The 24750-nt window shown below is 47.6% G+C and overlaps 1 protein-coding gene across 1 annotated transcript in view; it reads left to right on the plus strand.

The window, feature by feature from the left end:
• Positions 1–24750, plus strand: part of ATAD5 (ATPase family AAA domain containing 5) — a 648582-nt gene that overhangs the window by 279322 nt on the left and 344510 nt on the right. Inside the window, exon 15 of the mRNA XM_069654960.1 lies at positions 16250–16423. Within this exon, the coding sequence (XP_069511061.1) occupies positions 16250–16423 (174 nt within the window). The remainder of the gene's footprint in view (positions 1–16249; positions 16424–24750) is intronic.

Genomic DNA, 24750 nt, shown 5'->3' on the forward strand with positions numbered 1-24750 from the left:
AATCAGGCGTGCAGGTTGATACCTGCCGCACTTACCTGGCAGCCATTGGGGCCTACAGAAACTCAGAGGAAGAGGTCTTCTCCTCAAATCCTTTTGTCAAGAAGCATTTGACAGGACTTGCCAGACTCTACCCCTCATCAGGAGGCCATACCCTGTATGGGACCTCAACATAGTATTCGGTGCCCTGGCGCACAAACCATTAAAACAAATGGCATTTGTGGACTTCTGGCTGGTCACCATTAAGACAGCCTTGCTAGTCGGCCTCACATTGGCTCGCAGAGTCAGCGAAATCCAGGCGCTGGTCGCCTCTGAACCATATACTACGTTTCACAAGGATAAAGTAGTCCTGCGGACACGCCCAGCATTCCTGCCGAAGATGCAGTCTGCTTTCCATTTGAACGAGGAAATGAAGCCCAGAGGGTTCTGCACTGCCTCGATGTCAGGCGTGCCCTGAAATTCTACTTGGATAGGATCAAGGGCTTCCGCAAGTCGGATGCTCTGTCACCTTTGGAGGTTCAAGACCGGGTTATCGGGCATCCAAGGTCTCCATAGCCCAGTGGATTGTCTCCCTCATCCAAGAAGCATATGAGGGACCGCATAAGAGCCACCTCCGGCCAACATGCACGCCCACACGGTCAGAGCCAAGGCAGCGTCCATCGCATTACAGCGGCATGTCCCTTGGCAAGTCATAAGCAGGGCGGCCACCTGGGCCACACCTTGGGCTTTCTGCAAGCACTACTGTTTGGATGCCGGCTCTAGGTCAGACGCGGCTTTCGGACAGGTGGTTCTTGGAAACCTGTTTGCTTAAGGACGGTCTCCTCTCCACCCTGGGGCTATGCTCTGTTGTAATCGCCCATGCAGTATGGAGGAAAAGGGACGTAAGAGTAATTAGGAGTTACTCACTTCTATGTTAGTGACTAACATACTCGTCCTTAGTCCCCTTTCCTCCATACGTCCTACCATCCTCCCCCTAATAAAACTGGTGTCATTGGGCAATGTTTAAATCTATTATCGACCAGTCTAATGGGGACTGAGGTGTGGTGCTTGAGGGCGGAGTCAGGACAGCGCATGCTCCCAGGGCTGCACCACCTCACGCCTTTAAATTTAAAGGGGAAGAAGGTTTTTTCTGGTGAAAAAGGTTCCGTCCCTTGGAAGGGACGCCCATCCAGTATGTGGGAAAGGGGGGACTAAGGACTGAGATAGTCACTACCGTGAGTAACTTATTTATGGTTCAAGGAGATAGTTGGAAGAGGCAATGGGACAGTTCAGCCATCACTTTGAGCAGAAGGGAGCCTGAAGGTGCAGTGGTCTACGATCGTGCAGGAGCAAGACGTGCACAGGAGGCTGCAGTATTGTTTGGAGGGGGCGCGTTAGGTGGGGGCCCTCCCGAGCCCTTGGCTGGTGGACGGATTTCGCCTGCCGGCTTCCAAATGGCTGATTTAGGCAAACTCCAGCCAATCAGACAGCGTCAGGCCATCTTTCCGTTGTGGATTTCAATTGAAAATACAACTCTGGACATGTGTAATGCACCAAAAACACAGCCTTGACCCGTATTTTCTTATTTAAAGCAGTGTTTTTGATATTATTTTTGATGCGTTAATTAAGGTTAGGAAATGGCGTGCCCCACAAGCCACGGTGCTAGAGCTCACCTTAGCTTCTTGGTGATGAGGGGGGCTCACGGCAGCCCGTTGTAGCCAAGCCTATTTAGGCGAACTCCAGCCAATCAGGCAGCATCAGGCTGCCTCAGGGACACAAAGGGCTGCTGTTTTTCATGGCAGCCATTTTTTGGCGTCGTGGTTTTCAGTAGTTAAATACAATTGAAATCCATGACGATGAGGCATGATATCCTCTTTCCCATGTCAGAATACACCCTGCCCTCCCCCTATCTTTGTAGGTTATCAGTCTGTTTGTCTCACACATCCACACTGTCCCACATTCATATGCCTTTAAGACTGGGATGAAGAAGGGGCAACTAGGAGTAATGCACACTTCATTTGTGCACACCACTCTGGTACTGAGACAAAGAAGAGCACTGTGAAACACCACTGCCTTGGTCTGGGATTTTCCACTAATTGGGGTCAGGCAAAGGACTTGCACCTGCAGCCAGTTGAAAGGCTACAGGTGTGTGGTTTAAGGAAGAGAGACCTGCCTGGAGGGAGAAACCCACTTGTGGAGGACGACGCACCATCCCAGTACAGAGCATGCTGGAGAGGGGCCGATGTAAACGGTGCTGAGTGCTGCAGGAGAGCGAGAAAGACGCCACAGTCCAAATGGGCTGTGAGATGGTCTAGTGAATCCAGTGCCGTGCTGGGGCACACTGAAGACTCCAGGGAGCTTCCAAAAGCAGCAGGAAGATTTGGAGCTCCCGGCGAGTGAAAGGGCAGCGAGAACAGAGGAGAAAACCGAAAGCACCCGGAATAGCTGCCGTGTACCAGTGAATGCACAAGAGGGAATAGTCAGGCCGGGGCATTTCAGGGCCTGGGTTTGGGCATAAGGAGATACCGATCCGATGAATGCTTATGATGAAAGGGTCGGTAGACTGTAGGAAAGATTTATGAATACCGAACTAGCTGCAAAGTATTTCATGCATTATTGATTACTGAACTAAAGAAAAGTTATGCAAAATACATGAAATTACCTCACGTGAAATGAAAGTGATGTACAATTTTGAATACAGTGAAAGCAAGTAAAAAGCATTGATGGACAATGTGAAAGTATTGTTACGCTCACCTGGTATCCACAGGGACGCCACCCAGCCGGGTTACTCGCTGGTATGCTTCTCAGCTTTGCCCTGATGTGGTCTGCGGGGAAGGTTCTGCCTTGTGGTAGAATTAGGTGTCCTCTCCGTCCTGCCTTCTTTGCAGGGGCGCGTTGTCTTTCATGGGCGAGTGCGGTCCAGTTACTTCACTGACGCCGGCCCGTTTGATATTGTTCAGGTAGGTCTTATTGCTGCTGTTTAGTTTTGTTGCTATCCTGCATGCCTTTCTTTGTTTAAAATGTCTTTTTTTCTACCTTAGGTATGCAGAGCTTCAGCGCGGCCAACTGGCTTGGTTGAGCCCCGCTGGTAAATGATGGCGCATTAAGAGCGCTATGATGCAGTAAGTAAGCGCTATGCGCAGCGCTGCAAAGTCTTTGCTAACGTGTTTTCCTTCCTTGTAGGTTGCGGTGTTCTTCAGCGCAAGTGGAATGTCCGGAGTGGTGCCAGCCGAGAGGCGACCAGCCAGGTAAGCCTTTTGAGCAGTTCGTAATTTGTAACGGTCTCCACAGCTTTAATGTTGCCTTGATCTTCCTCTTTCAGGTCGTTCTGTCCGGGAGGCGTACAGATTCGAGGAAGCTGTTCTCAGTAGCTGCGAGTGTTTAAAGATGAAGACTGCAGGTAAGATGATGCTGCTGCTAATGATGATCCTTTTGTCTCCTTGCAGGTTCTGCTTCTCCGAGGTTCGAGGGAATAGCTGGACACGGTGAGCGTCACGTTGCAAGCTGCAAAGTAACACGAAGCATGTTCTGCAGTCAGGGTGCGGTTTATATAGCCCAGGTAAAGTAGTACCAGGGAAAGTAGTTCCAGGCCTGTCACACCCAAAACACTAGACCGCATAGCTTGGTTCTTAGGGAACCGAGCTATGTGGATGCCTCAATGTTGGCAGACAATACAATAAAGCAGTTCCCAAGCACATTGTTGTTCATGGTGTATGAGCCTGGCGCCATAGGCATCAGGACTGGCCCCATGAGGGCTTTTGAAGAGGATGCCAGGCTCTATAGGCCCGAGTCCTGACTCCACCTGGCCAATAGGTTTGCCAGAGGGGGTTTTGGGCGAGGGTCGTGACAAGTATGCACCAAATGAAAGCCAGTAACGAGGGCTTAGGAAGCAAGTGAAAAGGAAATGAGCACTATTTCAAAGTGTGAAAGCAAGGTGGTGACAAGGAAAACACCCCTTGAAGTGAATGGTGGGAACGTCACTTTGTGACTGAGGCCAGCAACTGCCAAGGAGAAAAAACTGCAAATGGACAATTGACACAGGTTCAAAGAGGGTGCCTGTGTTGGCAAGGAAGTTGATAAGATGAGACGTGGGTAAGTTAATATAGGCTTTTATTCGAGTCCGCAAAGCGCAGCCTCTGCTGCTGGTAACTCAACCAACAAACTCTGACTCTTAACAATTCTAGAACTCTAATGCATATGTTAAGCACAACAGAGCAAAGTGAAACATACATGTATACGAGATGTACACAACAGAAGTACAGTGATAACAAGTGAATATAACAATGTGCCAAAGGTTATCGGTTGCGTGGCCTGTAGTGTGTGGACCGTGTGGTCTGACAACTGCGCCTAGACCGGGTGACCCCTACTTGGAGTGAGCCAAGGAAAGTTAAGATATTGAAGCTATCGTGCCTTTCAAGTGATTCAAGAAAAGAGCAAGCTTAGTGAACTGTCCAAAAGCCTGAAAGGTTGCAAGCCAAGAGAACTGACTGATTTTGAAGCTGAAAGAACTGCCTTCTTTGGGATGGGAACCCCAGAGACATTTTGGAACTGTGTTGAACTTGGGGAAGTGAACCCCAAGGTCTTTTATGCGGAACTGTTGAAGGGGCTGAAACGCAAACGAAAAAGCTGGTAGAAGCTCATAACTTTATTTTGAACAGTTTCTTGGGTTGCTGACATTCCCTACACATTGTATATCTTTAGCTTTGACGGCAAGTATAGGTTTTGGACACTGACTATCCTTGGCTTTCTTTAGTTAGGGAAATCCCACCTTAGCATAGGGAAAGTTAGGCCTTACTCCCTCCAGACAAATGAGAAATAAAATTATTTATTTTAGAAGTGAATCTGTTGTCTGTATCTTACTTCACCTACTAGAGCTCGCCCCACCCCCCCCAACCACCTCCAAACCTGCAAAGTCGCCAATCACCGGCACACAAGAGTGTTGATAAGAGGTACAAGACATGCTACAAAAAAGGGCCATAGAAAAAGTTCCAAGAATATTCAGGGGAAGGGCAGTTTTCTCCCGATACTTTATCATTTGAAAACCTGGCGGCAAGTGGAGACTGTTTTACTAAAATCCACTTGGAGGAAAGACTCTATAAAACTATCTCTTGGTATGCAAGTCCCCAACTCGTATAAGTCTGTACTACCCAAAGGATTGGTAGAATGGCAGAGCAGCCAGGCTTTCTTATGAGGATGATGTGAGCTGTAGCTAAGTACAAGAAGCCTAGTCAATATATTAGCCCAAAGAAACTTAAACACTGGAAGGTATAATAAAATATCTATTTTATATACACAAGTCAAGGTAGGTAAATACTATATTAGACTAACCAAAACACACAGGAAATATCAACGATACTTTTGACAGGTGACTGCTTCAATAGTAGTTGCTTTCGCTTGTAATTGTTAGAGAAAATTACAGTAATGAAATTATTAATTCATTTAGAGTCACTCCGACAAAGTATGTAGGAAGAAAAAAAAATGTTATTTAGTACTCGCTTGCAGTGATCTACTTCTCAGCAACACTTCAAGGATTCTAATGCTTTAGCAGTCCAATCCCTAACTAGTCAACAGTTCATCAACGTCAATGTAGGATGGGCTCAAGTTCTTCAGGATACTTTAGTTTAAATGATTTAGTAGGATAACACAATTTATAAGGACCCTGCAAAGGACTCCGTAAAAGCACACATGTTGTTAAGCCTGGGCAAGAGGTATGGGTGGACAGCCAAACAACTAGTATCAAACTCCATTCACACTGGAACGACTATTCGGCCTGAGGAAAGTTGTACTTTGAGCCCCACAGTACCTTAGGGTGGTTGAAGAAAATGCATCCGGATTCTTTCCTGTGCAGCCGCGACAAACCCGGTTGCCTGATTCCTTTGTCTGGTGAGGAAAGAAAGGTCTCTGAATGGGATGTCACGGAAGCAGTCGCAAGAAAGGACCCTCGGCAAGCATTTCTTCGGTCTCCCATGTCAATCTGCAGTTTTCACGGACAAAGGCACAAGGGAGTGTCAAACTCCTCCCCCTGCATTCTGTCCTCACAGACACACTGGAGCCTAGGCGGGGGACACAAAGGGTTCCCACCAAAGGAAAAACTCACACACAGACCTCCCCCTGACAGAATGGTAGAAGGGCTAACTAACAAAGGACAACCACACAAGAAATGGCGAAAAAAGATGGGAGCCACTGTGTTAGAACATAGGTGATCCTTTTGTGCATAACCAAGGCTGTGAATACAAAGTCAGGACAACAAGAAAAAGGTCCAGAAGTCCTGGAAAAAGTGCTTGGGGGGGTGGGGGGTCTCACTAGGAGAGGGGACTAAGCATTAAACTAATAAATCACCGCAACAGCGACCCATTTTGGATTTGTGCAAATTAAACAAATTCATAAAATGGCAAAAATGTACCATGGTAACCAGACAACGGGCCATAAAGAGGGTCCAACGCCACGACTGTCTGGCGTCCTTGGACCTCCAGAACATGCATTTCCACATCCCAATCCACCCAAGACACAGGAACTACTGAAGCTTTGTGGTAGATGGCGTCCACTACCAGTTTTAGGTGCTACCTTGGGGCCTAAAATCAGCACCCCGCACATTAACCAAGTGTCTTGTACCAGTGGCCGCCAGCCTCCGGGCGGAGGACCACCATGTCTACCCCTATCTGGACAATTGGCTGGTGCGGGCACCCATCATGGCAAAAGTGGAACAGTCCTCTGATTTGCCATCAATTACAAACAAATCCTCTCTTCGGCCATCCAGGAGAACCCTCATGGCATAGAACCCAACCTTCAAGCCCAAAAGGTGGCGAACAGTGCGTCACTGTATGCTCTCCTGGAAACTATGGAGTCCTGCATTCTTCTGAACCCGCACTGCAGGCTCCTGATGAGACCTCTGCAGGAATTCCTCACAGCAAATTGGTCCCAGGCTTCAGGGACATGGGGGGGGGGGGGGGTGACTAGGTGCAAGTCTCTGCCAAGCTAACGCAACAGCTCCAGTTTTGGGTCCATGGTAAGGTGGGGTGCACACGTCGACCAACTCCATGTGAGGGGGTTGTGGACAGCTCAGGACACCTCTCTGCACATCAATGTCCTCTAGCTCAGGCAGTGAGATGGGCACTTAAATCCTTCCTACCAGTGCTCAAAGGGCAGTCGGTCAGGGTCCTGACAGACAACACAAAAACAATGTACTAACTCAAGGAAATAGTGGGACACAGTCCATGATCCTGTCACAAGATGCACAGCACATTTGGCACTGGGCAATACCTCACAGCATATCCCTGCTATCATTCCATCTCCCAGGAGTCCAGAATCAGACAGACAGCAGCAGGCAAGTGTTCCTGATCCAAAATTGGGAGACCACGGCAACCCAAAAGCAGCTATTTCACCAGTGGGGTAACCAATCGGTGGAACTGTTTGCCACAAGTACCAACAAAAAGTGCAAAAGGTACACCAACAGAACCCCGCAACTGAGGTCAATGGAGGACGCATTCTCCTTCCCGTGGGATGGTCTGTTCGCGTACGCTTTCCCCCTGTTCCAGTCATATGCCAGGTAGTGCAAATTAGCAGAGCGCATCCATGCTAGGTAATCCTAATCACCCCAGACTGGCTTCACCAGACCTGGTGCTCGGATCTCATTCAGCTGTCGGTGGATGAGCGAAGCATCAACCCACTCAGTCACTCAAGAGGAGCTACTTCTATACCGTCTCTCCTTGGCCAAGTAGGGTCTGGCCCCCACATCCATACGGACACACCTTGCAGCCATCTCCAGGTACACCAGATGGAGTAACAGCATCCTACTGTATAGCAATAGGGTGGTGAAGCATTTTTTTAAATGACTCTTCCGAACCTTTCCTCCAACTAAACAAACTGCTTCAGAATGGAATTTGAACAGTCTTCTGATGCTTGTTAATCTGCTTAGAACCACATGCTGTACATATGGTTCGACATCCAGTGGTAACAGCGGAGTATTGCATTTTGTCTTTTGGGAACTGAAAGGGGACGTCGGCGTGTCTGTAGCACTATCCCTATTGTGACCTTTAGTGTACCCAAAATCCCTCACGCGCCGAGGTCCCTCCGATTGTTTTTTTCCGCCCAGATAACTGGTCACCCCATTGCGGAGCTCTTCATAAGAGACATTGTTTATCTTTGTTTTACACACTTTGTCGGTTATTTCCCATAAAGTCATTTTGGTGCTTCAAATAATACGACGAAGACTGCAGGAACATTTGATGGCGGTGGACCTCAACGCCTAAGATCCGGCGGCAGAATCATCCACGTGGCCGGGCCCTGTGGCCAGCCTACACAATAGGGAGTCTGGTGTCGGGGTGGTCATATCTTTCGCTATGTTTAGCCTCTTCCCCCCTCTTTACCCTCTAGGTCTGGTCATCATTTTCATTACCTTCCCTTATGGAAAGGGACACCATTTAGGTTTGCCCCTCTTGCAGGCTCAGGTACCCGTGGAAGGACGAGCGCTAGAAGTGCAACAATAATTGTCTGTCCCTTGACCACGATGAAGCTCGGTGCTCGGCCTGTAGTCTCCTTCGACATAAAACGCTTGAGGAGCGCTGCGTTAAGCGGTGGGCCGCCTACGGCATGTTGTGGGCTGCATCTTCTCCAGCAACCCCACAGCCGCACCCGCCGAAAGTGATGGGGGCACTAGTGATGACCAAGCATCCGTATCAGATACCATAGACCTTACGACAGACACTTCTAGGTCGGCCACGCCTGTCTCCGACCCCTCTAGGCCTGACGTAAATCACGCTATGGGGACAACACCCGGCGACCGGGCCGTACAAAAGACCCACACTAAACACACAACTCCATCCCCTGTTTCGACGGTTCCGCCGAAACAGATAAAAGCGCCAACAGGGCCGTCAAAAGTTTCGGCGGAATCCTCTGATCTTGAAGATCAACAGCCTTCCCCGCCTCCGTAGCAGCAGCTTGTGACTGGGCCTTTGAAAATTAGGGGCGCTACCTCAAATTCACATTCGGCCACCGAAGCGTGCTCAGCCGACGCCCCTAAGGTCCCGGTAGGACAAATCTACCGCTATGCCTCCTAGCCTCTTGGTGGGCGAATAATCTACCATTAGGCCTCCTAGTCGTACGCAGGACATCGCCAAAAGCATTGCAAGGATTACTTCGGCAGTGGGGCTGAGGCCTAAGGAGTCGATGAAACACAAGGAACGTGCCGTGGACAAGTCTAAAGATGCGCCACAGCTCCCCGATGCTATGAAGACAATCAGGAGCCGTTGTCTAACACTATTAGTAATACATTTCGGCACCAAAGGGAAGAAAATTAAGATTTTCCACGTTTTGCACCTTCTGGTTCATCTAAATGAACCAGGTAAAAATGTCAAGGGTGCCTGGACCGCTTGGAAAGGATGGTCTCGCTTTCAGAGCACCCTACCCCTCAAACCTCGGGAGGATCCTTTTTCTCTGTCAACCTTAAGATTTCCTGGAAATTTAGAACCTTCTCAGGAACATTTCTCATCTATCCACCCTGAAGATGAAATTCAAATGGACACATATCAAGATATTGAGACGGAGCCATGGGCGCTCCCTACTCACGATCAGGACACAGATGTCCTATGTTTGGACTCCCCTCTTTCCACCCTGGCCCGCCAGGCTTCACCAGTAGACGTACCAAATGGCCTTTAATGCCATTTTAAGGAAGGCAGCCGATCACTTTCAGATTGCCACCCAAGAGGCCATACCTGAACAAGATTTTGTGGAGGACATTCTAAGAGAACCCCCACCCCCCCAACCTCCTCCAATCAAGTAATTCCTCTCCTAAATTCCATTAAAGGGAGGTTGGCTCCTTCTCTCACACCAGCCCAGACCGGGGCAGTAAATCCAAGTGTGGAGAAATTATTTCAGCCATCGCCTACTGACCCTCAATATATTAATAGCCACGCCACCCCCAATTCCCTAGTGGTTACCACCACCCGGTAGCGGGCAGGAGTACCCCTTGCTACTGGAGAGGCACCCCCAGATAAGTAATCAAAAAGATTGTATGCCTTAGGTAAGCGTATTATCACGGCAGCTGCTTTTACCACGCGCATAGCAAACACTACGTTGCTTGCAAGTTATGCCGATGCACAATGGAACCTTGTACAAGGTGGTCTCCAGGAGGTACCTGAACCCGTAAAGACCAAGTTACTCGCCATCATGGCCGAGGGCAGGTAGGTCAACCAAAATGTATTAAACACTCTGGATACTGCAGAGACGGCAGGAAGATCCCTAGCTCAGGGCACACTGCTTAAACGGCACGCTTGGCTCCGAAACTCTGGCTTCAAGCCGGAGACCCAATCAGCTCTTAATAACACACCTATCGAAGAGTCGAATCTCTTTGGTAAAGCAGATGACGATGCTCGCTCTGGAGACTGCCAAAAAAGACCATCACTCTTGAGTCCCTGCAGCAAATCACACCACAACCCTCCCCCCAGAGGGGAAGCGGTTCCCACTGGTCCTTTCAAGGCCAATCCTGTTCTGCCCAAAACATGTACAACACTGGAAACTGGAACTCTGGACAAGCATCCAGCACCCCCGCCAACTATCCACCTAGGGGTCAACGACGCGGGAAAGGCATAGCCCCAACTCCAGGGGATCCACAGCCTCTGGTCAGAAATGACCTACGGGTCCAGGTCCCCTCCCATGTCACCCTGGTCGGGGGGCGATTTAACATCTTTCCTTTTGGCATGGGAGGGGATTACATCACACCAGTGGGTTCTGAAAACGGTCGCCCACGGGTACTCCGTGGATTTCGCCCGACCACCACAGTTCAGACCGCCCAAGACAAGACGCCTGACACCAAACCATCTGCGAATCCTGAAACAAGAGGTGGAAGCACTTCTGGAAAAGGACACCATAGAAGCCGTCCCTATTCTTCAGGTAAACAAGGTTATTTATTCAGTGTACTTCCTTGTACCCAAAAAGGACCTCACCATGCGCCCTGTACTAGACTTGTGCCCAGCGAACAAGTTTGCCAAACCTCAAAAGTTTCATATGTTTACTCTGCAGGAAGTAATCCCACTGTTGAAACAGGGATTACATGGCAACATTGTACATGAAAGATGCATACTTTCATATTTCAATGTTGCCAGTGCACAGAAAATATCTAGGGTTCATGATAGAGGACAAACACTATCAATTCAAAGTACCCCCCTTCGGCATTGCCTCGGCGCCAAGGGTGTTTACGCAGATCCTGGCAGTGGCAGCAGCAGACCTGTGCAGACTATCCGTCCCCGTCTACCCTTACCTCGACGACTGGCTCATAACAGGACTCTTACGAGACATGTTTAGGAACTACTCAAAAGACAATAGACCTCCTGTTCAGTCTGGGATTCTCCATCAACGAGAAGAAATCCAGCTTAGACCCCAGTCAAGTCAAGCTGTTCCTAGGGGCCCTGATTCAGACAGAGAATGGTCTATTCTTCCCTTCCAACGAGAGGGTTCAGAACATGCTTTCTTAGATCCCTCAATATGTAGCCAGTCTGGAAGTGACGGTATGCAAGGCAATGCGCTTGCTAGTTATGATGGAGTCATGCATTTACTTAGTTCCCCACGCTCGGCTGCACATGCGTCCCATGCAAGACTGGCTCAACAGCCAGTGGTGTCAGGCCAGTGGACAATAGGAAGATCTGGTAGTTGTCTCGCCAGCCCTTGTTCTCTCTGCAGTGGTGGTCGAGGGAAAACCTCTTGAAGGGGGAAGACCTTCACCACCCCCGCAGTGGAAGCTACTCTCGCAACCGACGAATCTCTCGGGGTGGGGGGCTCACCTACTTCAGCAGACAGCGCATGGTGTGGTCCCCACAAGAAGCATCCAATCATATAAATCTTTTAGAGATATTAGCAGTAGTCAAAGCACTAAAGGCCTTTCAGACACAGCTACAAGGGAAAACAGTTCTGGTCCTGACACAGTACCACGGCCATGTATTACCTAAACCAACATGGGGGCACACTCTCCAGGGCTATGCAAGCTGTCCCAGAACATTTGGATGTGGGCTCTCAAACACAAGATGTTCCTGTTGTCCCAACACGTTCCAGGGGAACTCGATCTTCTAGCGGACGTGCTCAGATTTCCCACTGCCCTTAGAATACGGATGGCGTCTACACAAAGACCTAGTCTTCAACGTCGCAGATTGGGGCTTCCCAGAGATAGACCTGTTCGCTACTCGGAACACCCAATGCCAAGACTACACCTCCAGGTATCCCCAGAACTGCTCCAAGGGGAACAAACTCTGGATAGCATGGTCAGGGAAACTTGTCTATGCTTGGCCCACTCCCGCCCCCTCTGGCTCCCCTTCTCAACTAAAAAGTGCACAAGATGCACCAGTAACCAGTCACCATGATATTGGTGGCCCCCCATGTGGGCCCGCCAACCCTGCTTCACTCATCTAATGGAAATGTCCCTCTCCCCCCTGTGAAACTACCCTGCCCGTACAACATGTCGCAGTAACACCCATGCCCGCAAACTCTGAACTTAGCGGCCTGGCTCCTGAGGTCATAGTTTGGACACCTTCAACTCCCTCCAGAGATGCATGGATATACTCAGGGAAGCTTAAATACCCAACATGGGCTATTGCTATTCCAGTGAATGAAACGCTTTGTCATTTGGTGTAATACCAAGGGCGTCAATCCCATTGATTGCTCACCTACACACATTGTGTTGTATCTAACTCATTTGTTAGACTCAGGACTGGTTTTCAATTCCCTAAAGGTTAATCTAACTGCTCTTTCAGCCTACACTATGTCACAACAGAAAGTGTTGTGGTGGAAAATACCGGTTATTAAGGCTTTTATGGAAGGGGTTAAGAGAATTCATCCCCCCATTTCTCACCCAGCTCCTGGATGTGATCTAAATGTGGTTTTAACCAGACCCATGGGATCACCCTTTGAGCCAATGCATAAAGCAAGTCTAGAAGACCTTACTTACAAGACGGCCTTCCTAGTGGCTATCACTTCTATTAGAAGGGTTAGCGAACTACAGGCCCTTTCAGTTCTAGACCCTTTTGTTAGAGTCCACAGGAATATGGTGGTTCTGCGCACTCACCCTAGATTTGCGCCTAAATACATTTCAAAGTTCCATGTGAACCAATCAATTGAACTACCCACTTTCTTCCAGAATCCCACTAGCATGGCCGAAAGAAGCCTACACACACTAGATGTGTGTAGGGCAGTCATGTTTTACCTCGAGAGAACAAAACCACTGAGGAAGACAAACCGATTTTTCGTTTCAGTGGCAGCTGGTAGAGAAGGGGATCCTCTCTAAATCGGCTATCCCAAGGTGGATTATAAAATGCATCCCACTATGTTACTCTTGCTAAGAGAACTTCCCTTCAAGCCTAGAGCACACTCAACTCTGGGCACTGGCGCTTCCATAGCATTCATTACAAATGTTCCCCTTGAGTCCATTTGCAAAGCAGCAACCTGGAGTTCTGTACACACCTTTACACAACACTATTGCCTAGACACTCATTCTAGATCTGATACTCAGGTGGGACAAGCAGTATTAAGACCTCTTTTCACTACTGTTCCTTCTCACAACCCACCTCCAACTCCGGGTACTGCTCGCTAGTCTATGCACAGCATGTGATTCTAAGCAGATTAACAAGCATCAGAAGACATGCATTACTCACCATAATAGTATTTCTGATGATTGTATCTGCTTAGATTCACATGCGCCCTCCCTGCCTCCCCGCTCGGGGCGGAAGGAACATGGACGTCTTACTACTTTCTCTTTTTGTACTCACTCACAATAGCCTGGGGCTCCCTCATGGCAGAAAAAATGCTATCGAAGGGACCTCGGCGCGTGAGGGATTTTGGGTACACTACACATCAGTGTAGTGTACATAGTTATGGCTGGTGGCAGTGGACATGTCCTACCAAATATTGTGCTATTTACCACAGACTGCATTCACAGTCTTGGTTGTGCACCATAGAGTCCCCTATGTTTTAACATGGTGGCTCCTTTCTTTTTCTTACCATTTCTATCGTGGTTGTTTTTTGTGGGCCCTACCATTCCGGGAGGGGGAGGTCTGTGTGTTTTGCCTTTGACAGGAACCCTTGGGTGTCCCCGCCTAGGCTCCATTGTGTCTGGGCAGGCAGGAAGTGGGGGAGGAGTTATTCTCTCCCCTACCTTTTGTCTGCCTGATTGCCTGAATGGAACTAGTTACCACTGGAAGGCTGGTTGTCCAGATTGGATAGCCACCTGCCCCTTTCTGTAAAATGCTGAGTTTGCAGAGGAGTGCGTGGGGAAAACTGAATAAAAGGTCAGGTTCCTGAGGTGGAAGGCAAGCTGACCACTGGAACAGAAGAACCGACGCTGAAGATGACCAGACGCTTGCAGACCCTTCCAATCACCGAGCAGCGACCACTGCTGTTCTGTCCCAGTTTTCCACTCGACAGAGGAGCTCTGAAGGCGACTCCTTCCCTTTGGCTGGTGGAACCAACCAACTTTGAGACAAGCTACAAATTGAGCCATCTCCCGAGGTGCTGTGCCTTTCTAGAGCTGCAGACGGCGAATACCAGGAGCCCTCGGACCCATTTGCAGTGCAGAGTTTGAGAGGCCAAATCCGTCCACAACTGTGGTGAGCTCCAGTTGGACCTCTAGAGGCATGATCCCACTCATCGCAGTCCCCTCGCTAGAGTTCAGAACTTTGGAATCGAAGATCGACTGGACGAATACTGTACTTTTCTTGGTGCTGACAAAGTGTGCCAAAACCACATACTGACCAAGATGACTGAAGAAATCCATACCAAGGGTCCTCTCTCCAGACTGCTGCTTAGACATCTCATTCAAAGTCCTTCCTTTCGTCACCAGAACGAGGAATCGGGAGACCGGGTCCGTCTCTGCTGAACAGAAGAATCCAGCTTTTTATTTCTTCTAACCTAAGGCACTGTGGGGTGAAAGCTTTAACTTACCTTGAACCGAGAAGTCACCCCAGAGTGTCTGGAGTGCGTGAAGAGGTGTCCCTTTTAGGGAGTCCTTTTGCAGGGTCTTCCTATTTTGTTATATTGCTATTAACTTATCCTAGAGACTGAAAGTATCCTGAGGAACGTTTGCTGTTCGTAAGACTATGGCTCGACTCCTACACTTACTTTTTTGTATTGTTAGGTATTGCACTTTTAAAGCGTTAGAAGCTGTGGAAAGTGTCTCTAGATCCTTAAGCTCTTCTGCCGTGTCTATAACCAACCTTTTTCACTCATAAAGACTATCTTATGTAGTTTTGCTAACTAAATAGAATTACTGTATATCTGTGAAGTAATGTGAGTGTGCAGTACTACCGATATTACAGTAGAACTGTCATTGGTGTCAAACTCTAACCATTTTACTGCAAGCAACTACTATTGAAGTAATGCCCTTTGAAAAGTTTTATTAAGAATTCCCATGTGTGTTGGTTAAGCATTTATCTACTTTCCTTGGGGAAATAGAATGTATATTTTAAAATAACATTTTAAGTGTATGTGTTTCTTTGGACTATTGTACTTACTGGGTTCAGTGTACTTACCTAGAGCTCACGTCTTACTCCTGTGATAAGCCTGCCATTCCATAAAGATCCTTTGGGTAGTACAGACTTGTACGAAGCGTTGGGGAGCTGTAGACCAAGGGATAGTTTTATGAAGTCTTTAACTCAAGTGAACTTACGCTATTGAAGTTCTTTTTGATAATCCGGAAACTGAAAGAGTACTCCTTAAAATTGAAGACATGAGTCTGTAAGTATGATAGTCGTATTGATTTCAATGTGTTCAGAAGTATATAAAAGTGGAGAAATTAAGAGGAGGGGCAAGCAGGTTGGATTTGTCTTCAGAAAAGTAATGTTGATGTGTTTTTATTTGTTTTGCTGTTAAATATTTACCAAGCCTACCTTTCCTCATTTGGATCCTGCATCTAGATTTTATCGCTTTAGTATATTGCACTAATCATTTAAACTGCCCCAGCCAGATATGAACTGACATTACTGATAACAGAAATAATCCACTGTTTTATTCTTTAGATTGGCTAAATGAATCTTGCTCTTTACAGATTTTTATTTTCCTCCCTAATGTTATCCCTCCTACCCTACAGCTAACTTTCATAAATGTTTTAGGAGCAGTTGGTCAGCTATTGCACCCAAGATTAAATGTGTGTGAGGGGAGGGGAGCGGGTGGAGAGGGGCTTTACATTTATCATTCTCACTACACACGCTGCCCTTAAAGATTTACGCTGAAACATAATTGCATCACACACTTGATGGGAGGTCAATGTAAGTTGATGGTTTTTCAAAATATTTTATAGGAAAATTAAACTCTCCAAGAAAAGTTGTTTCGTCGCCAAGGAAACCACCGCTCTCCCCAAGAGGAGCACAACTTAAAAGTAGCTTGCCAACTAACTCACTGGCAAATTTTTTCAAAACCTCTGCCAAACAGAAAACTACTGAAGAAACTGAGAAGCAAGCAGAAAAGAAAAAAAGTATGTTTTTTTTCATTCAGCTTCTGTTTTGTATAATTACCATTTAGCTATAACTGAAAACTGCTATTCTAATAATTTCCTAGATTGTTGGTGAGTTTTCTTTTCTGTGATCTTCGTTGGGGCTCATCATGCTGCATTTATTCCTGAGCACAATACAGTCCTGTATATAGTTATTGAATACAAATCTGATGCCTGTTTTAATCCCAAAAATGAAGTGACTGTTCTAATTTCAGGGATCCCTTACATAAGAAACCAATGTATGCATCCTTGAGATAAATTGGAAGAACATTGAGAAATAATGACACAAAAGTACCTTGTGCGCAAATACATGTCGGAAAGAATTCTCGATTCAAAGACAATGAATCTTAAATTTTAAGAAACATAAATGGTACTCATTTGAATCAATCCATATAAACCCAGTGATGACAATTCTCAATACATATTTTACAAGGCCTCTTTTCAACAGTGTCGCAACACAAAATTAAATGGCATAAATATCACAAATTGTCTCTGAAAGACGTACAGTGATAAAACACAATGACATGGTTTTTTTTTTAATTGAAATCATCAAACAGGCCGCTATAGACATTAAGCCACATTAGTGGCTGCATCTTCATTAGGACAATAATAAAATAGGCATCTAAGCAATGAACATCTAAACAATTTTAATATGTTTTACTAATAGGAAAGGTTTTTGTAGACCTTGCTATCATTCATTACAAGAGGGTGTAAACTTTAATAAGTGAAAATGACCTTGCACACCCACACATTAGTCGGAAACCTCAATTTCTGATCTACACAGCATGACCTAGAAACCTGCATTAACCAAGTCATGTGCTGATTGGTTTGCCACTGATGCACCACATTCAAGAACCCCAACCTGACCGCAAAGGACTGTCCATCTACAACCAGTTAATTCAAGAATCTCCTTTTGAAACAAAAAAAGAAATGAGCTTTCCAAAAATGTGGTTGGGTGTCCCTGAAAAACAAACCTATTGTAGCTGTAAGTCCATTTAAATCGCCCTTCACAACATAAATTAAAATCAAGCCAAAATAAAAGGATTAAACATAGACTTGTCATAATAAATAGAAGTTAAACGGAGCTTGGTCATGCATTTCAAATTCATTTGCTTTTTCAAAATGCATCTAGGTACAAAGAGAATCCAAATGGGGTGGTGAATAAATTAATGTATTTATTTTATTGTGATTTAATTTATCATTACACTTTTTTAGTCACATTCCGTATGTACTCATTCTCCGTTACCAAACACATGGTTATCTCACTTAATACTAAAACCCAACCGAACAATCCTCTATTTACATTTCTTTCGAGGCTGCCAAATCTTTTCATGTCCAATTAGCTGTATTTATTCGCCACATTCCACATTTTATTTTTCTTCTAGGTCATTTCTGCTGAGCTCTGTTCTTGTTTCTTTAACAGAATGTCTAAAAACGTTACACCAGCGCAGGTGAATCGCATGTTCCATCTATTGACATTTTCCCACCATATATCCACCGACCTCTTTATACGGTGCGATACAGCTTTCGATATGTATCAGTCTTTCTGCTCTCACTGCGGTGCATTCAAATAAGATATATTGGGGACTCTAAATTGTTAGTGTTACAGAATCTACAAACTCCATTATTTACTCCTCGTTTGCCCATTCAATGTTTGAATTCATTTGTTGGTAGCACTACAAGTCTTGTTTGCATTAGTCTTTCACAAAGATATTTGGATGGAAATTTCTTTAAATATTGAGGCACCGTCTCTTTTTTCCTGCGGTCGTGTGCCGCAAACCGTAGTGACTTAGACGCAAGTGCGGCTTCTCTTGTGAGGATCCAATCCTGACTTTTGAGTTTCTCATTTACTCGAGTTGGCTTCTCTATGATTCCTTGCAATGAGGAATTAATGGATTGCAGTTGTGTTTTTCGATTGTTTTCCATAAGTTTAGCAGAGTTGCACTCTTTCCCTCAGTTTGTAATGCAAGCACATTGTACCCATTTAGTGTAGAGTCCACTGAGATCTTCCTTAGTAACTAAAGCGTCTTCCATTTTATGATTGAGTATAAAGATTGATGTCCTAGCTCCAGTCTAATTGCAGCTATTGGAGTATACTTCGGTAACTTTAATATTGATTTCCAACACTGTGACTCCAGTCTTGCCCATATTCTCCAAGAGAGGTTGACACTTGCTTCACCACCATATATTAGAATAGGAGTTGCTTTTTGAATATAAAATGATCGCACCGGGAAGAGAGAATTTGCCAAATTTTCCATTTAGGATCGATCCTTGTGCACTAACATTCGTGCTTTTGAGTTGTTCCTCTTCCCAAGCTTTCTTGGCTACTGATTGATTTACTCTTACTCCCAAGTAGCTTATCTCTTTTACTCTTTCTACTGTATCACTTCCTATTTTCCATGCATACTTTGTCATGATATATATATTTCTGATGTTAATCTGCTTAGAATCACATGCTGTGCATAGTCCGACATCCAGTGGTCACTGCAGAGTATTGCATTTTGTTTTTCGTAGTCGAAAAGGGGACGTCGACAAGGCGTGTCTGTAACACTATCCCTATAGTGATTTGCAGTGTACCCCCAACCCCTCACGCGTCGAGGTCCCTCAGATTGTTTTTTTCCGCCCAGTTATTGGTCGCCTTTATGCGGAGCTCCTCGAGAGACATTGCGAAATCATTTCCTCGACCCTTGGTTGTTTATTATTATTAACTATCACATAGATCCCTCCCTCGACGTAGCTGCCAAGCTGTTCTCCGCGGAGCAAGATCTTCGACGGAGGGACGGAGAACACGTGGCCTGGCCTCGCCGGCCTAACTAGTAGGGAGAGTGGGGTTGTTGGTCATTTCTTTGTTTCACTATGAGCATGCCTTTCTCTTTCCCCTCCCTCTCTTTCAAGGTCATAATCACATTTCATGCCCTCAGCTAAGGAGAGGACGACCTTTAGGTTTTGCCCGCGTTGCAAGGGCAAGTTTACCTGGAAGGACAAACACAAACGGTGTAACCGTTGCTTGCCCCTCGATCACAAAGAGGACGGCTGTGCGGCCTGTAAATTATTTAAACCCAATACTTTAAAGGACCGCAGGGTGAAAAGGTGGGCATGCTATGCGATGTCTAGGTCTGACTCCTCGCCAGATGCCGCCGCCGAATGTGATGAGAACAGTGATTACACGGCCTCCGCAACGGAGGTTGTAGACCTCTCAAAGGAGCGCTCCCGCTCCTCGTCCGTCCGCGGCCCCGGCAAGCCCGGCTCACGCCCCGCTTATGGGGATGAACACCACGGAGACAAGGACGAACCTAGGAAAACACATAAGCACATACCCAACGGCACGCATTCGTCGAAGACGAAGGCCGCCATAGCGTCAACGGAGGCGTCGGGCCCACCGGCGTCTTCCGCCGACCGTAAGGGTCGCAAGCCCTCCCCGCCACCGCTTCTGCGACCAGCGACTGGGCTTTCTGTAAATAAGGGCTCTAACGCCAAATCATCAGGCGACGCGCCTCGCAAGAGTGCGTACGTTGCCAGTAAAGACTCGGCACCGCCTAGCGCAACGGCGAGCGATCCCTCGATGGAAAAGCTGATCGCTGAAAGCCTTGCGCGTATAGCTTCTAAAGACGGCCAGAGACGGACGACACGTCGAAAACCGCTCACAAGGCCAAAGAAACTCCGAGGACGCCGGAGGGTAGGCTGGGACAGCTCCCACCGTCGACAGAAGACCCTAGCGAGCAATAGGGTTTCTCAGAAGGCGAAGGGACTCTATCTTTGACGCTATGGGACAGAACTAAGCAACTACTGGGAGAGGGAACTCCCTTTTCACTCCCAGACCGCTCTGGCCTACCTTACTGGACTGCAGAGGTTCCAGTCATGTATGGACAAGTTAGACGGGTTCATGGCCATTCCAGAAAATAGGACACCCAAGAGTCCAAGGGAGGTACTCCAGGAGGGGCCATGGGCTAAATACCCGAAGCTCTTTTACCCCCTACAGGAAGACATGAACTCTTACGACCTCACTGAAGAGGACTCACTTCCAGGAAGAGGATGAGTTTGTGAATAATGAAGACCAACAAGAGGGAGAAGGTTTTCATGATGACACTAACATAGGTGAGGAGGGCTACGAGGAGGACCCAGGTGAAGGTGGCTTACAGCCCTGGCAGTCGCCATCAGGGTCTACAGACCCCGACATTATAGACCTTTCTTCTCCTCAGACCACACCGGTCAGGAACACGTCTCCAGTAGACGATCAGCCCACCTTCAATGCGCTACTGAGGAAGGCAGCAGCGCATTTTGAAGTTGAAACTGGGGAGGTCACCCCAGATACTGATTTCGTCGAAAGGCTTATTAAAGAAAAACCTTGCACTAGTTAAACTATTCCTATCCTCGCCTCGGTTAAGAGACGACTCACCCCATCGCTGTCCACCCCCGCGCTGGTAAGAGGGGGTCAATCCAAGAATCGAGAAATTGTTCTCACCCTCTCAGTCAGACCCATTATATATCAGGGGTCACTCAGTCCCGGACTCCTTAGTGGTGACTAACACAAGGAAGAGGGCTGGGGTTCCACTGTCAACCAGCGAGGCACCCCCAGATAAAGAAGGGGAAAAAGCTTTATGCCTTGGGCAAAAGAATTTCCGCCTCGGCAGCGTTTTCAATTAGGATTGCCAATAATACATTGTTGGCAAGCTATGCTGATGCTCAATGGGGAAAGCTTAAGCAGGACATCGAAGAAGCCCCTGAACCTCTAAGAACTTGCTTATTGGCTACAGTTACAGAAGGAGCTCTGGTCAACCAGAGCATCATTAAGAACACTCTTGATGCGGCAGAAACTGCTGGCCGGTCTTTGGTGCAGGGAATTCTGCTGAAGCGTCACGTCTGGCTTCGCAATTCTGGTTTCTAGGCAGAAACGCAGGCGTCACTCATTAATAAGCCAATAGAAGAGTCAAATCTCTTTGGAAGGGCAGTGGATGATGCACTGGAAAATGCGAAGAAAGAATTTGACACCATAAAGACCCTAGACCAAATCTCAAAGCCTCCAAACAGGCGGGGATTTGGGAACAAGTGCTTTTTTCGTGGCCAACGCCAACAGCAGCAACAGCATTACACTGCAGGCAACTGGCCCTCTAATCAGGGTACCAGTAACCAGTATAACCAAAGAGGACAACGTCGTGGCAAGAGCAGAGGCCGGGGCTCCAGCCCCAGAGGTACCCCGGCAAGTAACACCAAACAAAGTCCATCGAGCGGCACTTTCTGCATACACCACCTCTCCACTTAAGGTGTCATGGTGGAAAGTCCCAGTTATCAAAGCCTTCTTGGAGGGGGTAAAGAGAATTCGCCCTCCGATAGTAAACCCAGCTCCCGGCTGTGACCTTAATGTGGTACTTACCAGGCTCATGGGCTCACCCTTTGAAACCATGCACAAGGCAACTCTTAAGGACCTCACCCGTAAGACTGCTTTCCTAATAGCTATCACCTCCATTAGGAGAGTAAGTGAACTACAGGCTCTTTCTATTCTAGACCCCTTCGTAACAGTTCACAAAGATAAGGTGGTTCTACGCATACACCCAAGGTTTGCACCGAAATTCCATGTCAACCAGTCAATAGAACTACCAACGTTCTTTTAAAACCCTTGCAATTTGGGAGAAAAGAGCCTGCATACACTGGATGTGCGCAGTGCTGTCATGTTTTATATGGAAAGAACTAGGCCACTGAGAAAGACTTATCAGTTCTTTGTCTCGGTGGCAGCAGGAAGAGAAGGGGATGCAGTCTCAAAGTCCACTATATCTAGATGGATTGTTCAATGCATCACTCTGTTACACTCTTGCTAAGAGAGAAAAACCCTTCCAGCCAAGAGCACACTCCTCGAGGCACTGGGGGATCCATAGGATTCATTGCAAACGTTCCCCTTGAGTCCATTTGCAAAGCGGCAACCTGGAGTTCTGTACACATGTTTACAAAACACTGTCTAGATGCTCAATCTAGATCTGATTCCCAGGTGGGACAAGCAGTATTAAGACATCTCTTCTCTACTGTTCCTTCTCACAAACCACCTCCAACCCAGGGTACTGCTCGCTAGTCAAAGCACAGCATGTGATTCTAAGCAGATTAACAAACATCAGAAGACGATGCATTAGCATTTCTGATGGTTTTATCTGCTTAGATTCACATGCGCCCATCCTTCCTCCCCGCTCGGATGGAAGGAACATAGACATCTTTCTACATCTCTCTCTTTTCTGTACTCACTCACGTATCAAAGGCTCCCTCAGGGCAGAAAAAATACAATCTGAGGGACCACGACGCGTGAGGGGTTGTGGGTACACTGCACGTCACTATAGGGATAGTGTTACAGACACGCCTTGTCGACGTCGAAAAACAAAATGCAATACTCCGCAGAGACCACTGGCTGTCGGACTATGCACAGCATGTGAATCTAAGCAGATGCAACCATCACAAATGCTTTTACAGTAAGTAATGCATTGTCATTCTCTATATCTATCTGAGGCTTGTGGAATCTGCTTAGATCACATGCTGTGCATAGGCCGAAATCTAGTGGAAGCTGTGGAGTATGAGTTTGTTTTTTGAAACTCAAAGGGGCATCGAACCAGGGCGTGCCAGTAATACTATCCCTAGTGTGACGTCCCCTGTACCCATGATCCCTCACGCATATAGAACCCTCAGATTGTTTTTTTCCGCCATACTAGTCGGACGCATGTTGCGGAGTTCCCTCGTCTTTTAGTCGTTTATACTGTCCATTACAACTTCCCCGTTCACTTCACCCTACGCCGTTGAAGATCGAGGAAACCAGCCGTCGAGGACGGCCGTGACTTTGGGCATTGGAAGGCCTCTGCCCTGTACAGTAGGGAGAGTGGGGTGTGGTCATACAGGCTTCTTTCTTACCTATTTTCCTACATGTACCCCGCTGCCGTTTTGTAACATATGGAAAGTACTCCATTCAAATTCTGTGCTAAGTGTAATAGGAAGTTTCCCTGGGTGGATAAGCACAATACATGCAATCTGTGTCTCCCATGACACCATCCCGAGGCTACCTGTCGAGCTTGCAAGCTCTTCAAGCCGAAAATCCTTAAGGACCGCTCAACCAAACGCTGGGTCCACTACGCCAGGCAGCTAGAGGCCGTGGAATTGGAGGGGACATTCAGCAATGGCAGCAGCGCAGCCGAAAAGGACAGCTAGGGCCAAGGGCTGACTTTGGACACCCATGCGCAGGCCCCCGACTCCGAAGGACTGGCCGGCGGCCACGTTGTGGGGACAACACCCGGCGGCAAGAGTGTGTCACATACTACCTCCACTAAACACATCAGCCGTGACTCGACACGCGTGGCGAGCGATCAGCAACGGAAGCCACCTAGAGAGCGATCCAACAAATCTGTGTCCTCTGGGGGTTCCCGTTTGCGCTCGCCTCATGACAAAGACCAACCGTCCTCAGTTGATAAAGGTGTCGCACTATCAATAGTCCCAGAGGCCCGATCGTCAGATGACGATTCCGCCCTCTATTCTCCTCAGTCAAGACGCGTAGCGTCTACTCCCGAGATTCGATGTCCTTCCTCGAATACTGTTACCGCCTATCGAAGGGTTAACAAGTTGCCCCGCCCACAAGAGGGGCGGGAGTTTAGGACGGACGTTGGGGGGAGTTGGGAATGGAGGAAAGGCACACGTTGCGCCAGTAACAGTTGGAAGAGGAATAAAGCAGTTACCTTCCACATCCCTCCGTGTGTTTTTTTTCCTTTGCCTTATAAGCAGCAACATTTGACGACGAGGACCGTCCCGCACACGACGGAGTCCTCCTTCTCAGAAGTCCGCCGAATTCCGTGACCGCTGGCATTCCGCCAAGCCTCCACCTCCTGAAGCCGCCGCGGCTGCTGTCACTCGGTCAGCCTCCTTCTCCGCATGAAGAGATAATACGCAGCCACTGATACCCCGCCAAGCATCCTCCTTCTTCTGAAGCTGCCGGCGCCCAGCCGCACACGATTGAGGGTCGGACACCCTGCCAAGTCTCCTCATCAAAGGCACCACGAGACTGCCGAGGGCAGACCCCACATTGGCAATCCGCCAAGGCTCCTTCCACGCCTGCAGCACAAGCAGCGTGCCTGCCTCCTCCTGATTAACGGCAGTGATTTCACACGCGCCTTTTGGCTGGCAAAGGCACACCAACGCCCCAAAGTGAAGAAACGTCTCACGCTCTGCCCTGGAAACACGGCCGCCCATGCCATTCAAGCGGGAGGCCCCTTTCAAGTTTCAGAACGCCAGCATATGACAAGGGCATATCTGAGGGTGAGTAAATACAAAACACCCCTGACATACCAGAC

This window comes from Ambystoma mexicanum, chromosome 3q (genome assembly GCF_040938575.1).
Source record: "Ambystoma mexicanum isolate Mex_15411 chromosome 3q, UKY_AmexF1_1, whole genome shotgun sequence".
In the NCBI taxonomy this organism is placed as follows: Eukaryota; Metazoa; Chordata; class Amphibia; order Caudata; family Ambystomatidae; genus Ambystoma; species Ambystoma mexicanum.